The following is a 16,729-nucleotide window of genomic DNA, read 5'->3' on the forward strand; positions in this document are numbered from 1 at the left end:
AACGTCAAACGTTGACACATTTAAGTTCTGTTTATTAATCCAATTCGGCAACACAGTTGACATAGTTGAAAGAATAGCTCCTTGACCCCCCGAAGCTACCTCGGAATCATGAGTGGTTCCAAGCCGGACATTCTGTGGTCCCCCCACCACCCGGACCGCTATGTGATCTGCGACTCTGAGCTCGGCCTGTACCGCATCGGCCCCGCCTGCAGCGCGGAGACAAAGGCGGGCACACTCCCGCTCTCAGTGGACACCGCCGCCACCTTACTCGCCATCAACTCCGACACGCCTTACATGAAATGCGTCGCCTGGTACCCCAAACATGAACCCGAGTGCCTTCTGGCCGTGGGCCAAGCCAACGGCCGGGTGGTCCTCACTAGCCTGGGCCAGAGCCACAACTCTAAATGCAAAGAGCTCATGGGGAAGGAGTTCATCCCCAAACACGCCCGCCAATGCAACACCCTGGCCTGGAACCCTCATGACAGCAACTGGCTGGCAGCGGGGCTGGACAAGCACCGCGCAGACTTCTCCGTCCTCATCTGGGACATCAGCCGGCAGTCCTCACCCGACGCCAGTGTTGCAGCCGAGAAGATCCGTCTGTCAGCGGTGGACGTGGACTCGGGCTCAGTTGTGACCAAGCCCCTGTATGAGCTGGGGCAGAACGACGCCTGCCTGTCGCTCTGCTGGCTGCCCCGGGACCAGAAGCTGCTGCTGGCTGGGATGCACCGCAACTTGGCCATCTTCGACCTGAGGAACACCAGCCAGAAGACCTTTGTGAACACCAAGGCCATCCAGGGCGTGACGGTGGACCCCCACTTCCACGACCGCGTGGCCTCCTTCTTCGAGGGCCAGGTGGCCATCTGGGACCTCCGGAAGTTTGAGAAGCCGGTGCTGACCCTCACGGAGCAGCCCAAGCCTCTCACCAAGGTAGGATACGGGCAGTTTTTATAGAAAGTTCCATTAGGATTATTTTGTATGATTGTGTTACAAGTACGTTACGGATATGTCATGTTTATTGTTTATAAAAAGAGGGACTAATAATAGGGGACCGAGCTTAGGGCTGCTTGATTATGGAAAAAAAGTGGTATAAAGGGCGGTTTGTATAAAAGTATACAACTTGAAACACACTTTTCCAAGTATAATTTTTTTCGCATAACTTTTTGGAGGCACAAGATGAACGTAGTCCATCCATCACTTCACATAAGAGCGTTTCTCAGGTAAACAATGCATAGTGTTTGTTTGGTCTTGACCAAATAAAGCACATATTTGCATACACTGCATTACAGTTGTAGGTAATGCTCCATTAGCTCACGATTGTCCTATGGAAAGCCTATCGTGTAAATGCATGCATCGGTGATGTAAAGAGGCCCACGTCCATGGGCGACAAAGTCTTCTAACATCGCCGCGACGACAACGCGTCGAGTGTGACCCTTTCCCCGTCCCTCCCTCCAGGTGGCATGGTGCCCCACGCGCACGGGCCTGCTGGCCACGCTGACGCGCGACAGCAACGTGATCCGCCTGTACGACATGCAGCACACGCCCACGCCCATCGGCGACGAGACGGAGCCCACGGTCATCGAGCGCAGCGTGCGGCCCTGCGACAGCCAGTTGGGCAGCTTTGCCTGGCACCCCTCGGCCCAGAACCGCATGGTGGTCGTCTCCGCCGCCAACCGCGTCATGACGGACTTCACCGTGTTCGAGCGCATCTCGCTGGCCTGGAGCTCCAGCGCCGACCTCACCTGGGCGTGCGGGCGCCACCTGTACGACTGCACCGAGGACGGTGCGGGAGAGGGGGCGGAGAGCGCCATCGAGAAGGACATCGCCACCAAGATGAGGCAGCGGGCGCAGTCGCGCTACGGCCACGACACCACCCAGGTGTGGAGGAACCACCTGCTGGCCGGCGGGGACGACGCCCAGCTGAAGTCGCTGTGGTACGACCTCTTCTATATCCTTTGGAGGCCGGAGGCTGGGAACGCCACGCCGAGCGCTACTTCCTGTTACGCAGAGCGCTGCTTCCTGTCACGCTGCGTTTTGTTTTGGGAGAGTACAAACGACATGGCTGAGTCATTTGGAAAGTGTTTCCTTCTTCTTTTTTTTATTTTTTATGTTTATCACTGTATTATTGTTTAGATGCATGTCAGAAATTGCATGTAGGGATAAGGGCATCTTGTGCAGGAACGCCTACAGGTAGACAGCGGACATTGGGGTTTGAACCCATAACCTTTCAACCGTAAGTCAAATGTCCTCTTGTTCCCCCTGATAATGAAATGAAAGTCTTCAGACGTGCTCTCTTAATGTGTCAGCGTGTCACAGTATTACAGTGTCTCGGAGTCGGTTGGTTTTCCTATGCAAGCTTCACATATGAAACAGTGCACGGAGAACCCTGATCTGAAGCTGCAGGGGAACAAACAGGCCCTGGTCTACTCCGGGATCAAGGACATCGTCAAGGTCAGCTCAGGTGAGACATCTGACGCGCGCACGCCACACGCCACACGCGGAATGGGTTAACCTAGCGATTGTTAGCGCTTGGCACTTGGTTCTATGAACATCATTCCTGTACCGACAGTGATATTATTGTTCCTCTTTCAACTGACAAATGTACTTATTGTAGGTGGCTTGGATGAGAGCTCCTACTGAACGCCCCTGATGTAAATGTCCCCCCCCCCCCCCTACAGGCACCGCAGAGAGCCGGCGCTGCTGGAGCGGCTCCGAGCGGCCGGCCAGCGCGCTGCGCTACCACAGCGAGGAGCGGAGCCTGGCACTGAGGCTGTGCGGCTGGACCAGCCAGGCCGGGGGGGCGGGGGGGGGGCCGGAGGTGGACGCCGAGCCCTTCCTGCTCTCCCTGGAGCAGGGCCGGGAGTGGCAGCGGGCCGCCGCCGTGGCCCTCTTCAACCTGGACATCCGGAGAGCCATCCAGCTGCTGCACAAGGGAGCCACCACCGACAAGGGTGAGACGGGGGCGGGGCTGCTGTTGGGGTGGAGTGGGCGGGACTAGTGGTGGGGAGGGAGGGGGCAGGTCTAATGGATGGGGGATGGAGTGGGCGGGACTAGTGGTGGGGAGGGAGGGGGCAGGTCTAATGGATGGGGGATGGAGTGGGCGGGACTAGTGGTCGGGAGGGAGGGGGCAGGTCTAATGGATGGGTGTGGAGTGGGCGGGACTAGTGGTGGAGAGGGAGGGGGCGGGACTAATGGATCGGGGAGGAGGGGGCGGGACTAGTGGTGAGGAGGGAGGGGGCAGGTCTAATGGATGGGGGAGGAGGGGGCGGGTCTCCAGTGGAACGTTTCTGGAACCCGACCTCACCGTCTGTAGTCTACCTGTTATGCAGGGCAAGATGCCCTGACCTCTTACCTGCTCCATAATGACATTTATCTGAATAAGGCAAAAACAACAGCAACACTTATTTCGTACAGCATTAGTAGTTCTTAGAAGACGCTTTTATCCAAAGTAAATAAAGCTTGTTATTTGCAGCTTGAGTATTATTCCCTCCGCTTGGCAGGATGTGCATTGCATAAAGAAAGCTCTAGTGCAGTCATACTCAAGTAGCGGCCCGCGGGCCTTTTGTGGCCCGCGGGGTGTCTATTAATGGCCCTCGAGCTGTTTTGAAAAGTTTTTTTTAATTATAAAAAAAATAAATAAAAAAATCGTGCTGGGCCCTCTTATTTTGAAACCGCGCGCCGCGATCTCAATACGAGGCTGGGGGTTGCAACGATAAACAGATAGCACTCCAGCCCACAGACCGCTCCAGCCCTCCCAAACTCGAGGCATACAGTCCATCTCAGCAGCAGTCAAGGCCGATTTAGGGTTGTTTTAGACGCAGAGACGTAAGCACGTAATTTACACAAGGGACTTGTTTCAGACAAGTTTTGATTTACGGTTCCTTTAAGGTTCCTTAAGGATTGCGCGTGTTGCAAGGGGATTCTCCGCCAGAACAGTAGGGGGAGCAACGAACGAATCTGTGGGCGTGGAAGTGGAAATCGCTGGCTTGTTTATATTTATAATTATCATAATTCGTTCTTGTGTTTTCTTCTTCTCCTTCTTCAAAATTCTTCATTCGCTTCTGTCACAGCCTTTTAAAAATGGCGCTATTATGCTGTAAAACCGGAAATGTGAGACTCCTGAAAGGATGTGGTTAGCTGGCCAATCACAGTCTTTGCAAGCTGCGTAGGGCCGTAGTGTTTTAGTCGCATAGTCAGGAATTTTGGCCGACGCACTTAAGCACGTAAGGGGGGATATTTTACCGCGCAAGGGGGGGTTATGTATCTGACGTGCTTACGTGTTACGTCTAAAACAGAGCATATATCGGCCTCAGTCACACGTATACCGACCGGCCCCTTGAGTCACTGAAAAAAAAATGTGTGGCCCCTCATCATTTCTACTTGAGTACCCCTGCTCTAGTGGGTCAGTTCTCATCACAGGCTCTGAGTTGCCCTGGTGGATACCGGTTGAATATGAACGTAGTTCATTCATTCAAGTACAGTACGGTGGAAATCATAACCAGTATTGGCAATGCCCCGCGCAGGGCAGAAAAGCGGTCGGATCTGTCTGGCCTAAATTAAATTAGCATTGAGCGTAACCATAATCAGATTTTATTGAGCGTAACCATAATCAGATTTTACAGAATCTGATTACATTTCGCAAAACAAACGTTGCAACCTGATTTATTTCCCCAAATTGTGTTTGGACACTTTGTGTCTGATTGTCGTGAGAATTCTACAGAAGTAAACTGTAATATTAGTCTTACTTTTATAACTTCACAGAATGCGTCCAGATAGTTTGTTTTCCTATAATAAAGATGAGTTCGGTTTTGATTAAATTCCCCTAATAGGCCTGACCGAGTTAATTAAGTTTTGTTTTTTAGACAGTTAAGTTTCTAGTTTTGTGTTATTTTGAAAAGCCCTGCGTGGTCACGGGCTGGTGTTTAGGTGTCACCAATGCAATGCATCATGGGAGCGACCGGCCGCAGCTGTCACTCATGAACGCTCTTTTCCCCCCCCCTGGTTCCCCAGGCGACCTGAACCTAAGTGTGGTTGCCATGGCGCTGTCGGGCTACACGGACGAGCGGAACTCCCTGTGGCGGGAGATGTGCAGCTCGCTACGCTCCCAGCTCAGGAACCCCTACCTCCTCGTCATGTTCGCCTTCCTCACCAGCGAGCCCGGCTCCTACGACGGCGTGCTGGTGAGGCCCCCGCCCCCGTCGGACCCGGGAACCAATGCACAGTCACCTGGTGGTTCCCCAAAACCCCGGGGCCAATCACAGCACTCCTAAAGTTAGCCCACATTGATGGATGGATGTTTACTGCATTCGATCCAAAGGGGAATTTCTTACCACTACAGAGAGAATAATTATGTAAATCTTCAGAAATATGTTAACAACAATGGCGTTTCACGTCATCTTCAAATCCCCCATAATGCCCGGTCCTCTGGTGAGGAATTTCCTTTGAGTTGTTATTTTTAGCCAGGGATTCTAACTGATTCTAAGCAGCTGTCCGTTGTCATGACGAATCGATAGACTTCTTCTGTGGGCCGGAAGGTTTACTTTTAGCTATTTTTGGGGAAATACTTTCCCTGTTGATTTTTCATCTGGATATGCATGCACTGAGGCCTTACAGTGACTCTCATGCTTAAACTTTCATCAGCATTCAACTACATGTATGACTGCCTACCTAACTGGTTTCCTGTCCGTTTCTTTCATTTTAACCTTTTGGAGAAGCCAATCGTTAATTATAATTAGGCTTAATGATTGACGGTTACTGGTGAGTTGAATGGATTTATATTTAGAGGACATATTCAGGTTCCCACTCCCTGCAGGTTAGATCATTACTGCCCTATAGGGGGCCCCAGAGAGTTTAAAGTTAAAATGGCTGATGAGTTAAAGGACACTCACTGGTGACATTACAAGCAGTGTCCAATGTCCACACAGATGTCTGATGCAGATCAATTTAGATTGAGAGAAGCATTTGCTTCTATCGATTGGTCAACCTGATTGCTAAAACAGGAGCTTTTCAGTTGTAGCACACACATTAACACAGTGAAGGTACTCCAAAAGCTTTTACCATGTCTTCACCCGACATGGTTTGGTTCTCGCCCTGTGTCTCAGTACGAGAGCAGTGTCGCGGTGCGCGATCGAGTGGCCTTCGCCTGCATGTTCCTCAACGACACCCAGGTAACGTTGCACAGGCTCGCTTCAAACCATAATTATGTGCCATATTGATCATTTACTTATTGGGTTTACTTTTATGGTTTGTTCATCTTGTTGTTTGTCAACTGTACTGTGCTGTCTGTTGCTACGGGATACCTAAATTTTCCCAAGGGGACGAATAAAGTATGTACTTACTTACTTACGAACCCTTACCGCACGCTGGTGTAGGGTCAACCCCGACGCTAACCTCAGAGACTCATCCAGCCGTCCTCTGAGCATCACGCTGCACTGCATCCTAACCCTCCCTCTCCTCTCGGTCCTCGCCGTCGCCATGGCAGCTGCCGCGCTACATCGAGAAGCTGACCAATGAGCTGAAGGAGGCGGGGAACCTGGAAGGCATCCTGCTGACGGGGCTGACCCGCGATGGGGTGGACCTGATGGAGAGCTACGTGGACCGCACCGGGGACGTGCAGACGGCCAGCTTCTGCATGCTCAGGGTACGGCCGGGGCCGCTGTGTGTGTGTGTGTGTGTGTGTGTGTGTGTGAGAAAGCTGCAAACTTGTCGCTTTTCGGCGACAATCGCCGTTTTCTTGGTCAATTTGGTCATTCACGTGAATCGTGTAGAACCGGAGAGTTTTGTTTTGGGTAGGGGGGGGGGGGGGGTCCAGAATTTCGAAAAATTATTGGATCATTCTTATAATTGACATTTCTCTGGGCCAATCGGAATCTCAGCACTTGCTTCAGAATCTTTCTTATAATTGACATTTCTCTGGGCCAATCGGAATCTTGAAGCACACAGCGCCAACTGAGCTCGCCATTGGATGAGACGGTCGCCTGGCTACCGCGCATGCGCATCCGCATCCGCATGCGCATCCGCATCCGCATGCGCGTGCATGCGGCCAAACAACGCAAGAGAGCTTGCGAACACTCGTCCAGAGGGGTGTTCCACGAACGGAGGTTTAACAAACACTGAGTTAACGCTGAACTCTAGGTTGATTTACCCTGTGCCGACTAACCCAGAGTTTTCGGTTCCACAGCAGCGGTTATGCATTAGTTCAAATCAACTCGGGGTTGGTTAACACAGGGTTGTGCGAGTCCACGCCAAACCTAAAAAGACGTGATGTATGGATCATGGAAACCCTGATCGAAATGGCGAAACGGGCCGCTTATTTCAAAGAAATGGAACTTCAGGTTCCCCTGGAGAGCTATGACGAGGAGAAGGACATTATCACAAGAAAAGGGAACGCTAAAGCCTCTGCAACCCGGAGAACCGAAGCCTGGCAGCGGATCGCTGACCGCGTAAATGCGTTAGTTACACGTCAAAAGCATGATCCTTAATATTTCAGCCATGAATATATAAATATCCCAGTTAATCATTCTTAAAGATCCTACCACATAACCCCTTTCTTCTAAAAAAATATGTAGGCTACTCCGATGGCTTCCAAGCGGTCAGCGGATCAAGTATAAAAATGAAGTATAAAAAACATACAAACTGGTAAGCTTTTCCCACCATCGTATTGTTATACATTTAAATAAGCCATTTTTTTAAGCCAATCGTGAAAAGGCCGACAGTCGGCAGACTGGAACTGGCCCTCAAATTGTCTTGACCCCGGTGGAGGAGCTGTTAATAAACATAAATTCAGGGCGCCCTGGCATGGAGGGGGTACCTGGAGGTACCTACCTCCTCAGAGAGTCAGGGGCCATACCCCACTGGTTGAATGTAGGTTTTTGTGTTTTCTTGTATTTTATATATTTTTTGCCTTCGAAGTAACACATGCAAACCATGTGCTTGCCACAGTGCATACTATTCCAAAAGTTTATTTTTTTGGTAACTGGGTAGAAAACCTAAAAGTGACAATTCATCAATTTCACAGATCAAGATGGATTAGTGCGTGTAACGATCAAACATTCTCCAGTGGATGCAAGTCCACTGGAGACTATAGTATGAAATAGTCCTCCACTGAGGACTAATTTATACTTTGTGTTGTAAGTGCCTCTCGGCATAGTACTCAGACAATATTGCTCTTTGTATGATAGGAGGCTGATACAAATCTTGGATGGGTCATCTGAAAGGACTGAGATGTTCTCAGCATCTCCAACATTATAGCCTAGATAAAACTACCTTTTGCAAAAAACTGAGGTCTATGCAAATAGTCTGGAGTGAACTGAGGCCAGGTCCTCGATTGGTAGTGTTGGCTATGTAAGGCTATTTAAATATATTAAAGATTTGCGTGAGAATCTATAGGCCTATCTCTACACTCCAGCAAAAAGTCATTCGATATGCCAAGATGTCGAGCCGTGGTCTTATCAATCGCTCCCGGTGGATTGCACGTATAATTTGCGCTCCGATATCAGCAGTTCTCTCATCAAAAGGGCATGCCATTGTGAACACATGAAATCTGCTGGTCGCGGGTTTAAATACCCAAAACCGGGTTATGTTTCAAACTTAACCTGCGCAAAACCTGCTCCGACCAGGTTTGATTCAGAGCATATGTTTCTATAGCAACTAACATAGGCCTACCGTGATCCTTTTGGAACGGAAAACCTAGGGTTACCGCAAACCCTTGGTTAACTTACCCGGTTATGTGATAAAACCGGCGTCCAAAAAAGTTTTTTGTGACAGTTGTAAATAAAATATTTTTTATAAGCCTCAAGGATATTTTTGACATTGATTTTTGATAAAGTAGGCCTATAATGAGTCACGCTCAGACTAGTGTAATTTGCATATTACAATCAAATAAAATCCCCCCGTGACACTTTCACCTTTTTTCCTCTGAAGAGTTTGCAGGTCTGGTGTGTGTGTGTGTGTGTGTGTGTTAGGGTTGCCGCGGTATACGGCATTACCGGTGTAATCGGTGTTGAGGCCAACACCGATTACACCGGCAACACAGAGGTTTTTTTTTGTTGTTTTTTGCAGTTTCGCTGCCTAACCAGTATTTTACCCATTTATATTAAAATTAGAAGATTAATATACCGTGATATAATACCGTTACCCTCTATGCCTCAAATCATACCGTTATATACATTTGAGTCCATACCGTACAGCCCTAGCACACACACACACACACACACACACACACACACACACACACACACACACACACACACACACACACACACACACACACACACACACACACACACACACACACACACACACACACACCTACCTACACACATGCTGAGGGTAGAGTAGGAAACATCATACATTAACCAGGAACATGGAACATGGGTTTGCAAATTTATTCCTAAGGGATCTCTTGTTTTAGATAAGATAACACATTATTGACCCACTTTACACACCGTTTGAAATGTAGGTGAAATATATTTTCATTCCCACAAGGTGTCACACTCAACAGTGAGGGAACTTAAATAGTGACCTTCAACAGTGAAGTACAACAGTATAATAATTATAAGAATAACAGGTTGCCTCTTTGTCTCTGCCTCCACTTCGATGTCACATCAAAGTCTGAAACACACACCATTGTTGTTGTGTTATTAGCATTAACCAAGGCTGGATGTTCTGTTTCGATTAATGGCGGGTGTGTGAATGGGTTCGGTGTTGTGTAACGCTCCAAGCTGACGCCAGCTGTGGCCCGATTGAAACACCTCAGACTGTGTGCTTTAAACTGCCTCTTCCTCATAGCAGGACAGCCTCGCCTTCCCCTCGCTGTCTACCCATCATGAATATAGGAACAAGATCATGGAACAAAGACAATAACATAATAATTTGATCTCCCCTCCTCACCACGTCACACGCTTCCAGCCAAACTGTCAAGCAATCACAAACTTTGTTATGTTGCATGTCAATGTGTGTGTATCGAGGGAAACAACGCAACCAACAGCAGCTATAACAACACAAATAACCGTATCGCATAACAGACGAGCAGGTGTAGACAAAAGGCTTCACACTACTTCCATAGCGCTCGAGCCGTGACTCACTGAATGTGTTGTTCTCATTGAGAATGCTACAGGGAGGAATCGTGTCCATACATGTGAACGCTACATTTCCCCAATCGATTGCATCATCGTGTGTTTGGGTCATTGAGAAGACCAAATTTGGGCAATTGTGAACACTGACGTTACAACATGCAACTCGTAAGTTCCAAACTCATGGAGGATACTTTATAATCCCAAAGTAATTTCATTCCAAAATGTATATCATATATTTAGAAGTGAAATTAATTTCACATGTTGTCATATATTTGTCCTACAAATTAGAGTTTTACCAAACTAACCTTGTGTTTAACTTAATCACCCTGACACGGTATTACCACTGGCCACATTGTTGACGATCCCAACAGAAGCTTAATGCTAGGCGGTGGCGCCGTCTAGCCTGACTCCATGGTCTCCTCTCACAGGGCTCCCCGGGAGACGTGGTCAAGGACTCGCGGGTCCAGGGCTGGATTGAGAACTACCGCCACCTGCTGGACGCATGGAGGTTCTGGCACAAGCGGGCTGAGTTCGACATCCACAGGGGCAAGCTGGACCCCAGCTCCAAACCCCTGGCCCAGGTACCACAGCAGGCACAAACCTCCTAGTAGAGCTTCACCCGTTGGGTTCCTGTGTGTTTTAGCCTTTTTGTTACTAATCTCCTCAAGGAAGTTGACCAACACCAACGAATGCATCAACACTGATATATACAGACACACACAGATATGCACACACACACTGACATCCTTTCTCATGGCGGTTAAAAACATTGGCTTTGTTAAACTTTCACATGCGTTTGTATTTTCTTATCTTCTTAAAGCAGCCGCCGGGACAGACGTCCATAAACATGTTGCAATGGCCATGAAGCAACGTGTATTGCATTTAGTTCCCTGTGTTTGAGTGTGTGTTTTTGAGGTTGCTACGTGTGGAGCACATGGAGCTAGGTCTGCTGTGTGTGCGAACGTGTCCCAGGGAGAGAGTTAATCATTCAGCAGTAATCAAAGCACCGGGTCAATAGAGAAGGGTTTTGTATTGCCTTGCTGCCTCCCGGCCGCTCTGGACTCCCGACACGCCGCTGTAAACAGTTTAGCTTTGACCCACATGTTCCCAGCCTCTCTATCGCTGAATAATCCAGCACTTATCGGACTCGTAATGACCTCCTGGCAGCTGGCGAGCGAGCTCCGGCCGGCCCCACGCCTCAGCCTTTGGTTTCACCTGTCCTTATCACCTCGCCTTGTTTCTTTCCATTCGCTCTCCTCCTCCTCCTCCTCCTCCTCCTCCTCCACTACCTCCTCCTCCTCCTCCTCTCCAGGTTCATGTTGACTCAATGAGTTTTTGTATATATTTGGTTTGTGCAAAAACTAGATTAGCAGCCGGAAAGTAGTTTGACTGCAAAAGTATAAACGACTTTACTATGTATTGTCATCCATCATTTGTTCTCCTCCTCCTCCTCCCTCTCCACCTCCCCCCCCCCCCCCCCCCCCTTCCCCTCCAGGTGTTTGTGAGCTGTAACTTCTGCGGGAAGTCCATCTCTTACAGCTGCTCGTCCGTCCCCCACCAGGGGCGGGGCTTCAGCCAGTACGGCGTCAGCGGCTCGCCCACCAAGTCAAAGGTCACCAGCTGCCCCGGCTGCCGGAAGCCCCTCCCCCGCTGCGCCCTGTGCCTCATGAACATGGGCACGCCCGTCTCCAACTGCCAAGGTGAGGAGCCCCCCCCCTGCCTGGGGACTGCGGCCCCCCGCCTGGGGCAGCAGCACCCCACCTGGGGACTGCGGCCCCCCGCCGCTCCCCTAGCCTGGTCCTGTCCGGATGCCCGCTGGTAGAGCAAGATATTATCACTGCCAGGGTTAGGGGTTCGACGCCCGCTGGTTGAGCAAGGCATTAATACTGCCAGGGTTAGGGGTTCGACGTCCGCTGGTTGAGCAAGGCATTTATACTGCTAGGGTTAGGGGTTCGACGCCCGCTGGAAGAGAAGGGCATTAACATCGGCAGGGTTAGAACATGAAAGAGCCGATCATGAGACATTAAAATGACATTGATGTCAAGGTTTATTCAATTTTTATTCAAGCACATAATTTTCCTCCTCTATTTACGTGGGAAAAGTTAGAACCAAAGCCAAAGTCCCCCAGGGGGGGAAACTCCCCGGGATCGGCCACCTGGAGCGAGACCCAGCTCCTAAACCATTTACCAACGCTGAACTAAAACCATTAGCCAACGTCCCGTCTAGCCTTTACAAACACGTTCAGCGTGTCCCCAGCCTTTATGGCTGTAATTCCTAACCGAGCATCTGGAGGTGGAGCGGGGGGGACGGTGGGGGGGGGGGGGGACGTGGACTCTGTATCCACCACTCAGCCACACCGTGGCATAACCGCGTTACCACCGACCTCACACGGATTTCTTAAGGCATGTGGCATGTGGCTCAGGAGGTGGAGCGGGTTGGCTAGTAATCGGAAGGTTGCTCGTTCGAGTGTCGAGGTGTCCCTGAGCAAGACACCTCACTGTGACTGCTCCAGACGAGCTGACTGACGCCCTGCGTGGCTGACACCGGCGTCGGTGTGTGAATGTGTGCATGAATGGGTGAACGTTAGGCAGTATTGGAAAAGCGCTTTGAGCGGTCCCTGGTTAGAAAAGCGCTGTATTAATGAAGTCTGTGTACACAGTCTCTCACCCTGCACACTGTCTCTCGCCCTGCACACCTCCTCCTACTGATCCCATCCTCCCTCCCTCCCTCCCTCCCGTGTCCTCCAGGCTTGGGGAAGTCTGAGGAGAAGGGGGACCCGGCCCGGGAAAACAAGCTGGCCCAGTTCAACAACTGGTTCACCTGGTGCCACAACTGTCGCCACGGCGGCCATGCTGGTCACATGCTCGGCTGGTTCAGGTGAGCTCCCGGCAGCCCTGAAAGATGAGGGACAAAAGGAATTTCATTCACCTCACTGTGAGGGCCTTTTCTTTAATTGTAATATGAATTGGCTGTTGGGGAAGTGAAGAAAGTAAGGGGGGGGTGGGTTGAAGATTAGAAGAGATGGGATGACGACCTGTAGCATAGGATCACAACGGGGAATCAAACCTGGGTTGCTACAAGGCTGTGGCCCCCATGGTTAGCGGGGTGAGTCTCCTAGCCAGGTAAGGGGTGTAGTATAACGTTGGCCTGGGACCTTCTGAGTGGTTCTCAGTGTGCACCACCTTCTCTCGGTGGTTCACACTCCATCCTCTCCCGTCGTCCAAGGTCTCAGTTTACCGGTCGCTGGCGGCCATGTTGCGATTCCCGAGCGCTGACCGCTGCATGACCTCTGACCTTCCGCAGGGACCACACCGAGTGCCCGGTGTCGGCGTGCACGTGCAAGTGCATGCAGCTGGACACGACCGGGAACCTGGTGCCCTCCGACAGCGTCTAAAGGAACCCTCCGCGGAACCCGTTTGGACTCGGGTCTCGTGGAACCAGATCGCCAAGACGACCGTACCGGGAGCCTGGCGGAGGCAAGACGAAAGGGGGGGCCCCCCGGATCTAGGGGGGGGCATTCATGCGCTGCTCACGCCTCAATCACACAGTTGACACACTATAGCTGGGAATGAATGTAACACTTTTTTAAGGGCCCTTAGTTCACCACCCGGTGTAAGGTTCAAGGGTCACCAGCCATTACTTTACACAATCTCTATCAATAAAGATGAATTATGATGGGTAGACCCCCCCCCCCCCCAAAGCCTGCCAGTTGGTTCAGTCCACCAGGGATGTCTTTAAATGGCTGACACCTCACAGCCGGTGGTCGAACAGGGGCCCTTTAACACAGACGTATTGATGACAAGAAGGGAGTATATGTATTTTTTAATCATAACTGGATGATGTGATCGGTTAACTTAATCAATGAAGGACAAGGGAGCAAATGCAACTCGGCGCCTTGCTGACAGTAATTAGAGCTTCTGCCGCCACTCAGGAGAATGCGTGGAGGTCGTGCGTCCCGGACAGCCTCTTTCAATCTAACCTGAATCAGGATTCATGTGTTTATGTTGATCTATTAAAAGAAGTTTATCACAATGAGTGAGATTTTGTCCTTCAGTCACAGGGTTCTGAATTCAACCAACTATGTACCTAGTCTACCTGTACATGCTCTTGAGCAAGACACCTAACCCCTACCTGTTCCTTAAAGGTGTAGGTAAGTTCTAAGAGCTATTATTTGAGTGTCATTTGTGAGAAATGGCATAGCCATCTGTCAGCTATTAGATGGTGAGTGCTGTGAGAATATATTCCTCAAGTTGACTGTGCCTGGCTCTCGAGTAGCCAATTTACATTTTATCAATGAGTTGAATCTCGCCTGTCAATCACAGGTGCGGGAATTTAGCACTAAACCGCATGTGTCGGAGGGAGGGAGGGAGCCGAGGGCATCTTCTGGGTTCACTTTCAAATTCTCTGCTCTATTAATCTCTTATCAACCCTCAAGTCTTACCTAAGGCAGCTTTAATGACATAAATTTGAATTCAATCCAAGTCACTTTGCCGTGCGCAAATGAATTCATGTTGCATATTGCATAAATATAAACTATTAACTGCATTCATACGTGCTGAAATACATGCAGTGAATACCAACAAACGTAACTAAGACAAATCACATATATATGATTTATATTTAATGTAATGTGTGTCCAGTGTGTGTGTGGGGGGGTGAGCTTTGGTAGCACATGTGTGTGTTTGGGGGAGGGTGGGGGGGGGGGGGGGGGGATGGGGGGGAGTACGAAGAGAAGAAGCAAGGGTGGGTGGTTTGTTGGTTGGGTTGGTGCGTGCGTGCGTGCGTGTGTGTGTGTGTGTGTGGCGAGGGTGGGGGGGTGGTCTATGCATTCACGTCCCCACTCCAGGCCTGTGGTCAATGAATGGGCTTCTGCAGAAAACAGCAGCTGCTGGGCACAGTGACAAGGAGCCCCCAGATTACCCCCCCAACACCCCCACACCCCCTCTCTGCCTCCATAAAGACCCCTCAGCTGCCGGAACACCATGGCCTCAAAGCGGGCGAGAGAGAACAGCCTGAGTCCCACTCGCACACACACACACATACAGGCAAACACACACACACACACACACACACACACATACAGGCAAACACACACACACACACACACACACACATACAGGCAAACACACACACACACACAAACACACAGGCACACACACTCGTATACGCACACACACACACACACTCCCTTCTTTCACTCACTCTCTCGGCCCCCCCGTCTCGCCCCCTCAGCTTGGGGTGTTGGTGGGGTGGGGGGGACGACGACGAGGTCCCCAATTTGCACCCTAAAGATATGCATAGCGGTATCTCCGGGAGGACGGACGCCGTCTGCGGCGGGCGGAGCGACCGCGGCGTCCTCAATGGCCATTCTCTTTCCCTCATCACCGCACTCCCAGGGAGCCATTGTGGAGTGAATGGAGGAGGCCTCCCAACACCAGGGCTAGCTAAATCACTTAGTCATGGAGGTAGGGGGAGGTTACTGTACCCCTCGTCCGCCGACACCCCCACCCATGTCTGCCAGGCAGGGCTTTATGGGCCTGCTGCCCTTTTGTGAACTACTTCAGAGGGAGGTTGACAAATTGGCGAGCAGTTTCTCTTTGGTTCTTCTTCTTCCTCTGGGAGACGCGAGTTGATCAAGAGTCGTCCCCTCTTCTTCTTCGGCTGTGTTCTTGTCTTCGCTTGGTGGATAAATCCTGAGTGACAAATTGGAGGGCTTACTCAATAGGATGTTTGATGCAGATTTACACTGTACGCTTCTGCTTTATTGTTGTCGGTTGCGTGCATGCTAACACGCACGCACACAAACATGCGGGCATGCACGCACACACACACGCAGGCACAGAGACACACTCACGTGCGCACACACACACGCACTGCACGCTAACACACACACACACACACACACACACACACACACACACACACACACACACACACGCAGGCACAGAGACGCACACACACACTCACACGCACTGCACGCTAACACACCAGCACACACACACACACACACACACACACACACACACACACACACACACACACACACACACACACACACACACACACACACACACAAACACACAGATGGCCCTTCTGTGGTCCACCATCAGATGTTTACTTTCTGTGTTGTAGGGTAAATTTAATTATTTATTTATTTTTTGTTTATACTTTTTTTTTTTTTTTGGAGGAAACTATATTTCAAGCATGAACTCATTAAACACCCCATCATTTTATTAGCAGGTGATTTGCACTGTGTACTTATGGTTTGTTTATAAATGTTCCATTTATGGAAAGAACATTTTCAGGTCTATATTACTTATTACTTATTACTATATTTATGTAATATATGCTCATTAGCTAACTGTGGCTCAATTAAATGGATTGCGACATTTTGACAAATATGAACTATCTCTAATACATAAATAACTAATAAAAATAAACGTACGAGTTTCTAAAGGGACAAGTCACTAAACATACAGAAATATGCATACATCCTAAATATATTATAATCCATCGAACGTATCGATTGGCTCAAAGCGCTGCCCGTAGTCGGCGCTGCACCAATGACGGACGCTACTGTACCACCGCGCCGTCCAACCATACGGTCAGAACCGGAGAGTCTGGCCCGCCCCTCAGCGTCAGCCAGTAGCCTCCCT

The 16,729-nt window shown here is 50.1% G+C and overlaps 1 protein-coding gene across 1 annotated transcript in view; it reads left to right on the top strand.

Moving 5' to 3' along the window:
• The window catches only part of mios (missing oocyte, meiosis regulator, homolog (Drosophila)), a 14,558-nt gene extending 450 nt beyond the window's left edge, over positions 1–14,108 (top strand). Inside the window, exons 1-11 of the mRNA XM_030369370.1 lie at positions 1–927; positions 1,453–1,945; positions 2,360–2,458; positions 2,676–2,948; positions 5,008–5,177; positions 6,099–6,164; positions 6,479–6,637; positions 10,502–10,654; positions 11,569–11,773; positions 12,821–12,950; positions 13,377–14,108. The exon at positions 1–927 is cut by the window's left edge and continues 450 nt beyond it. Of these exons, the coding sequence (XP_030225230.1) occupies positions 109–927; positions 1,453–1,945; positions 2,360–2,458; positions 2,676–2,948; positions 5,008–5,177; positions 6,099–6,164; positions 6,479–6,637; positions 10,502–10,654; positions 11,569–11,773; positions 12,821–12,950; positions 13,377–13,467 (2,658 nt within the window). The 5' untranslated portion in view covers positions 1–108 and the 3' untranslated portion in view covers positions 13,468–14,108. The remainder of the gene's footprint in view (positions 928–1,452; positions 1,946–2,359; positions 2,459–2,675; positions 2,949–5,007; positions 5,178–6,098; positions 6,165–6,478; positions 6,638–10,501; positions 10,655–11,568; positions 11,774–12,820; positions 12,951–13,376) is intronic.
• Positions 14,109–16,729: the final 2,621 nt, after the last annotated feature.

This window comes from Gadus morhua, chromosome 11 (assembly GCF_902167405.1).
Source record: "Gadus morhua chromosome 11, gadMor3.0, whole genome shotgun sequence".
NCBI classification, from domain to species: domain Eukaryota; kingdom Metazoa; phylum Chordata; class Actinopteri; order Gadiformes; family Gadidae; genus Gadus; species Gadus morhua.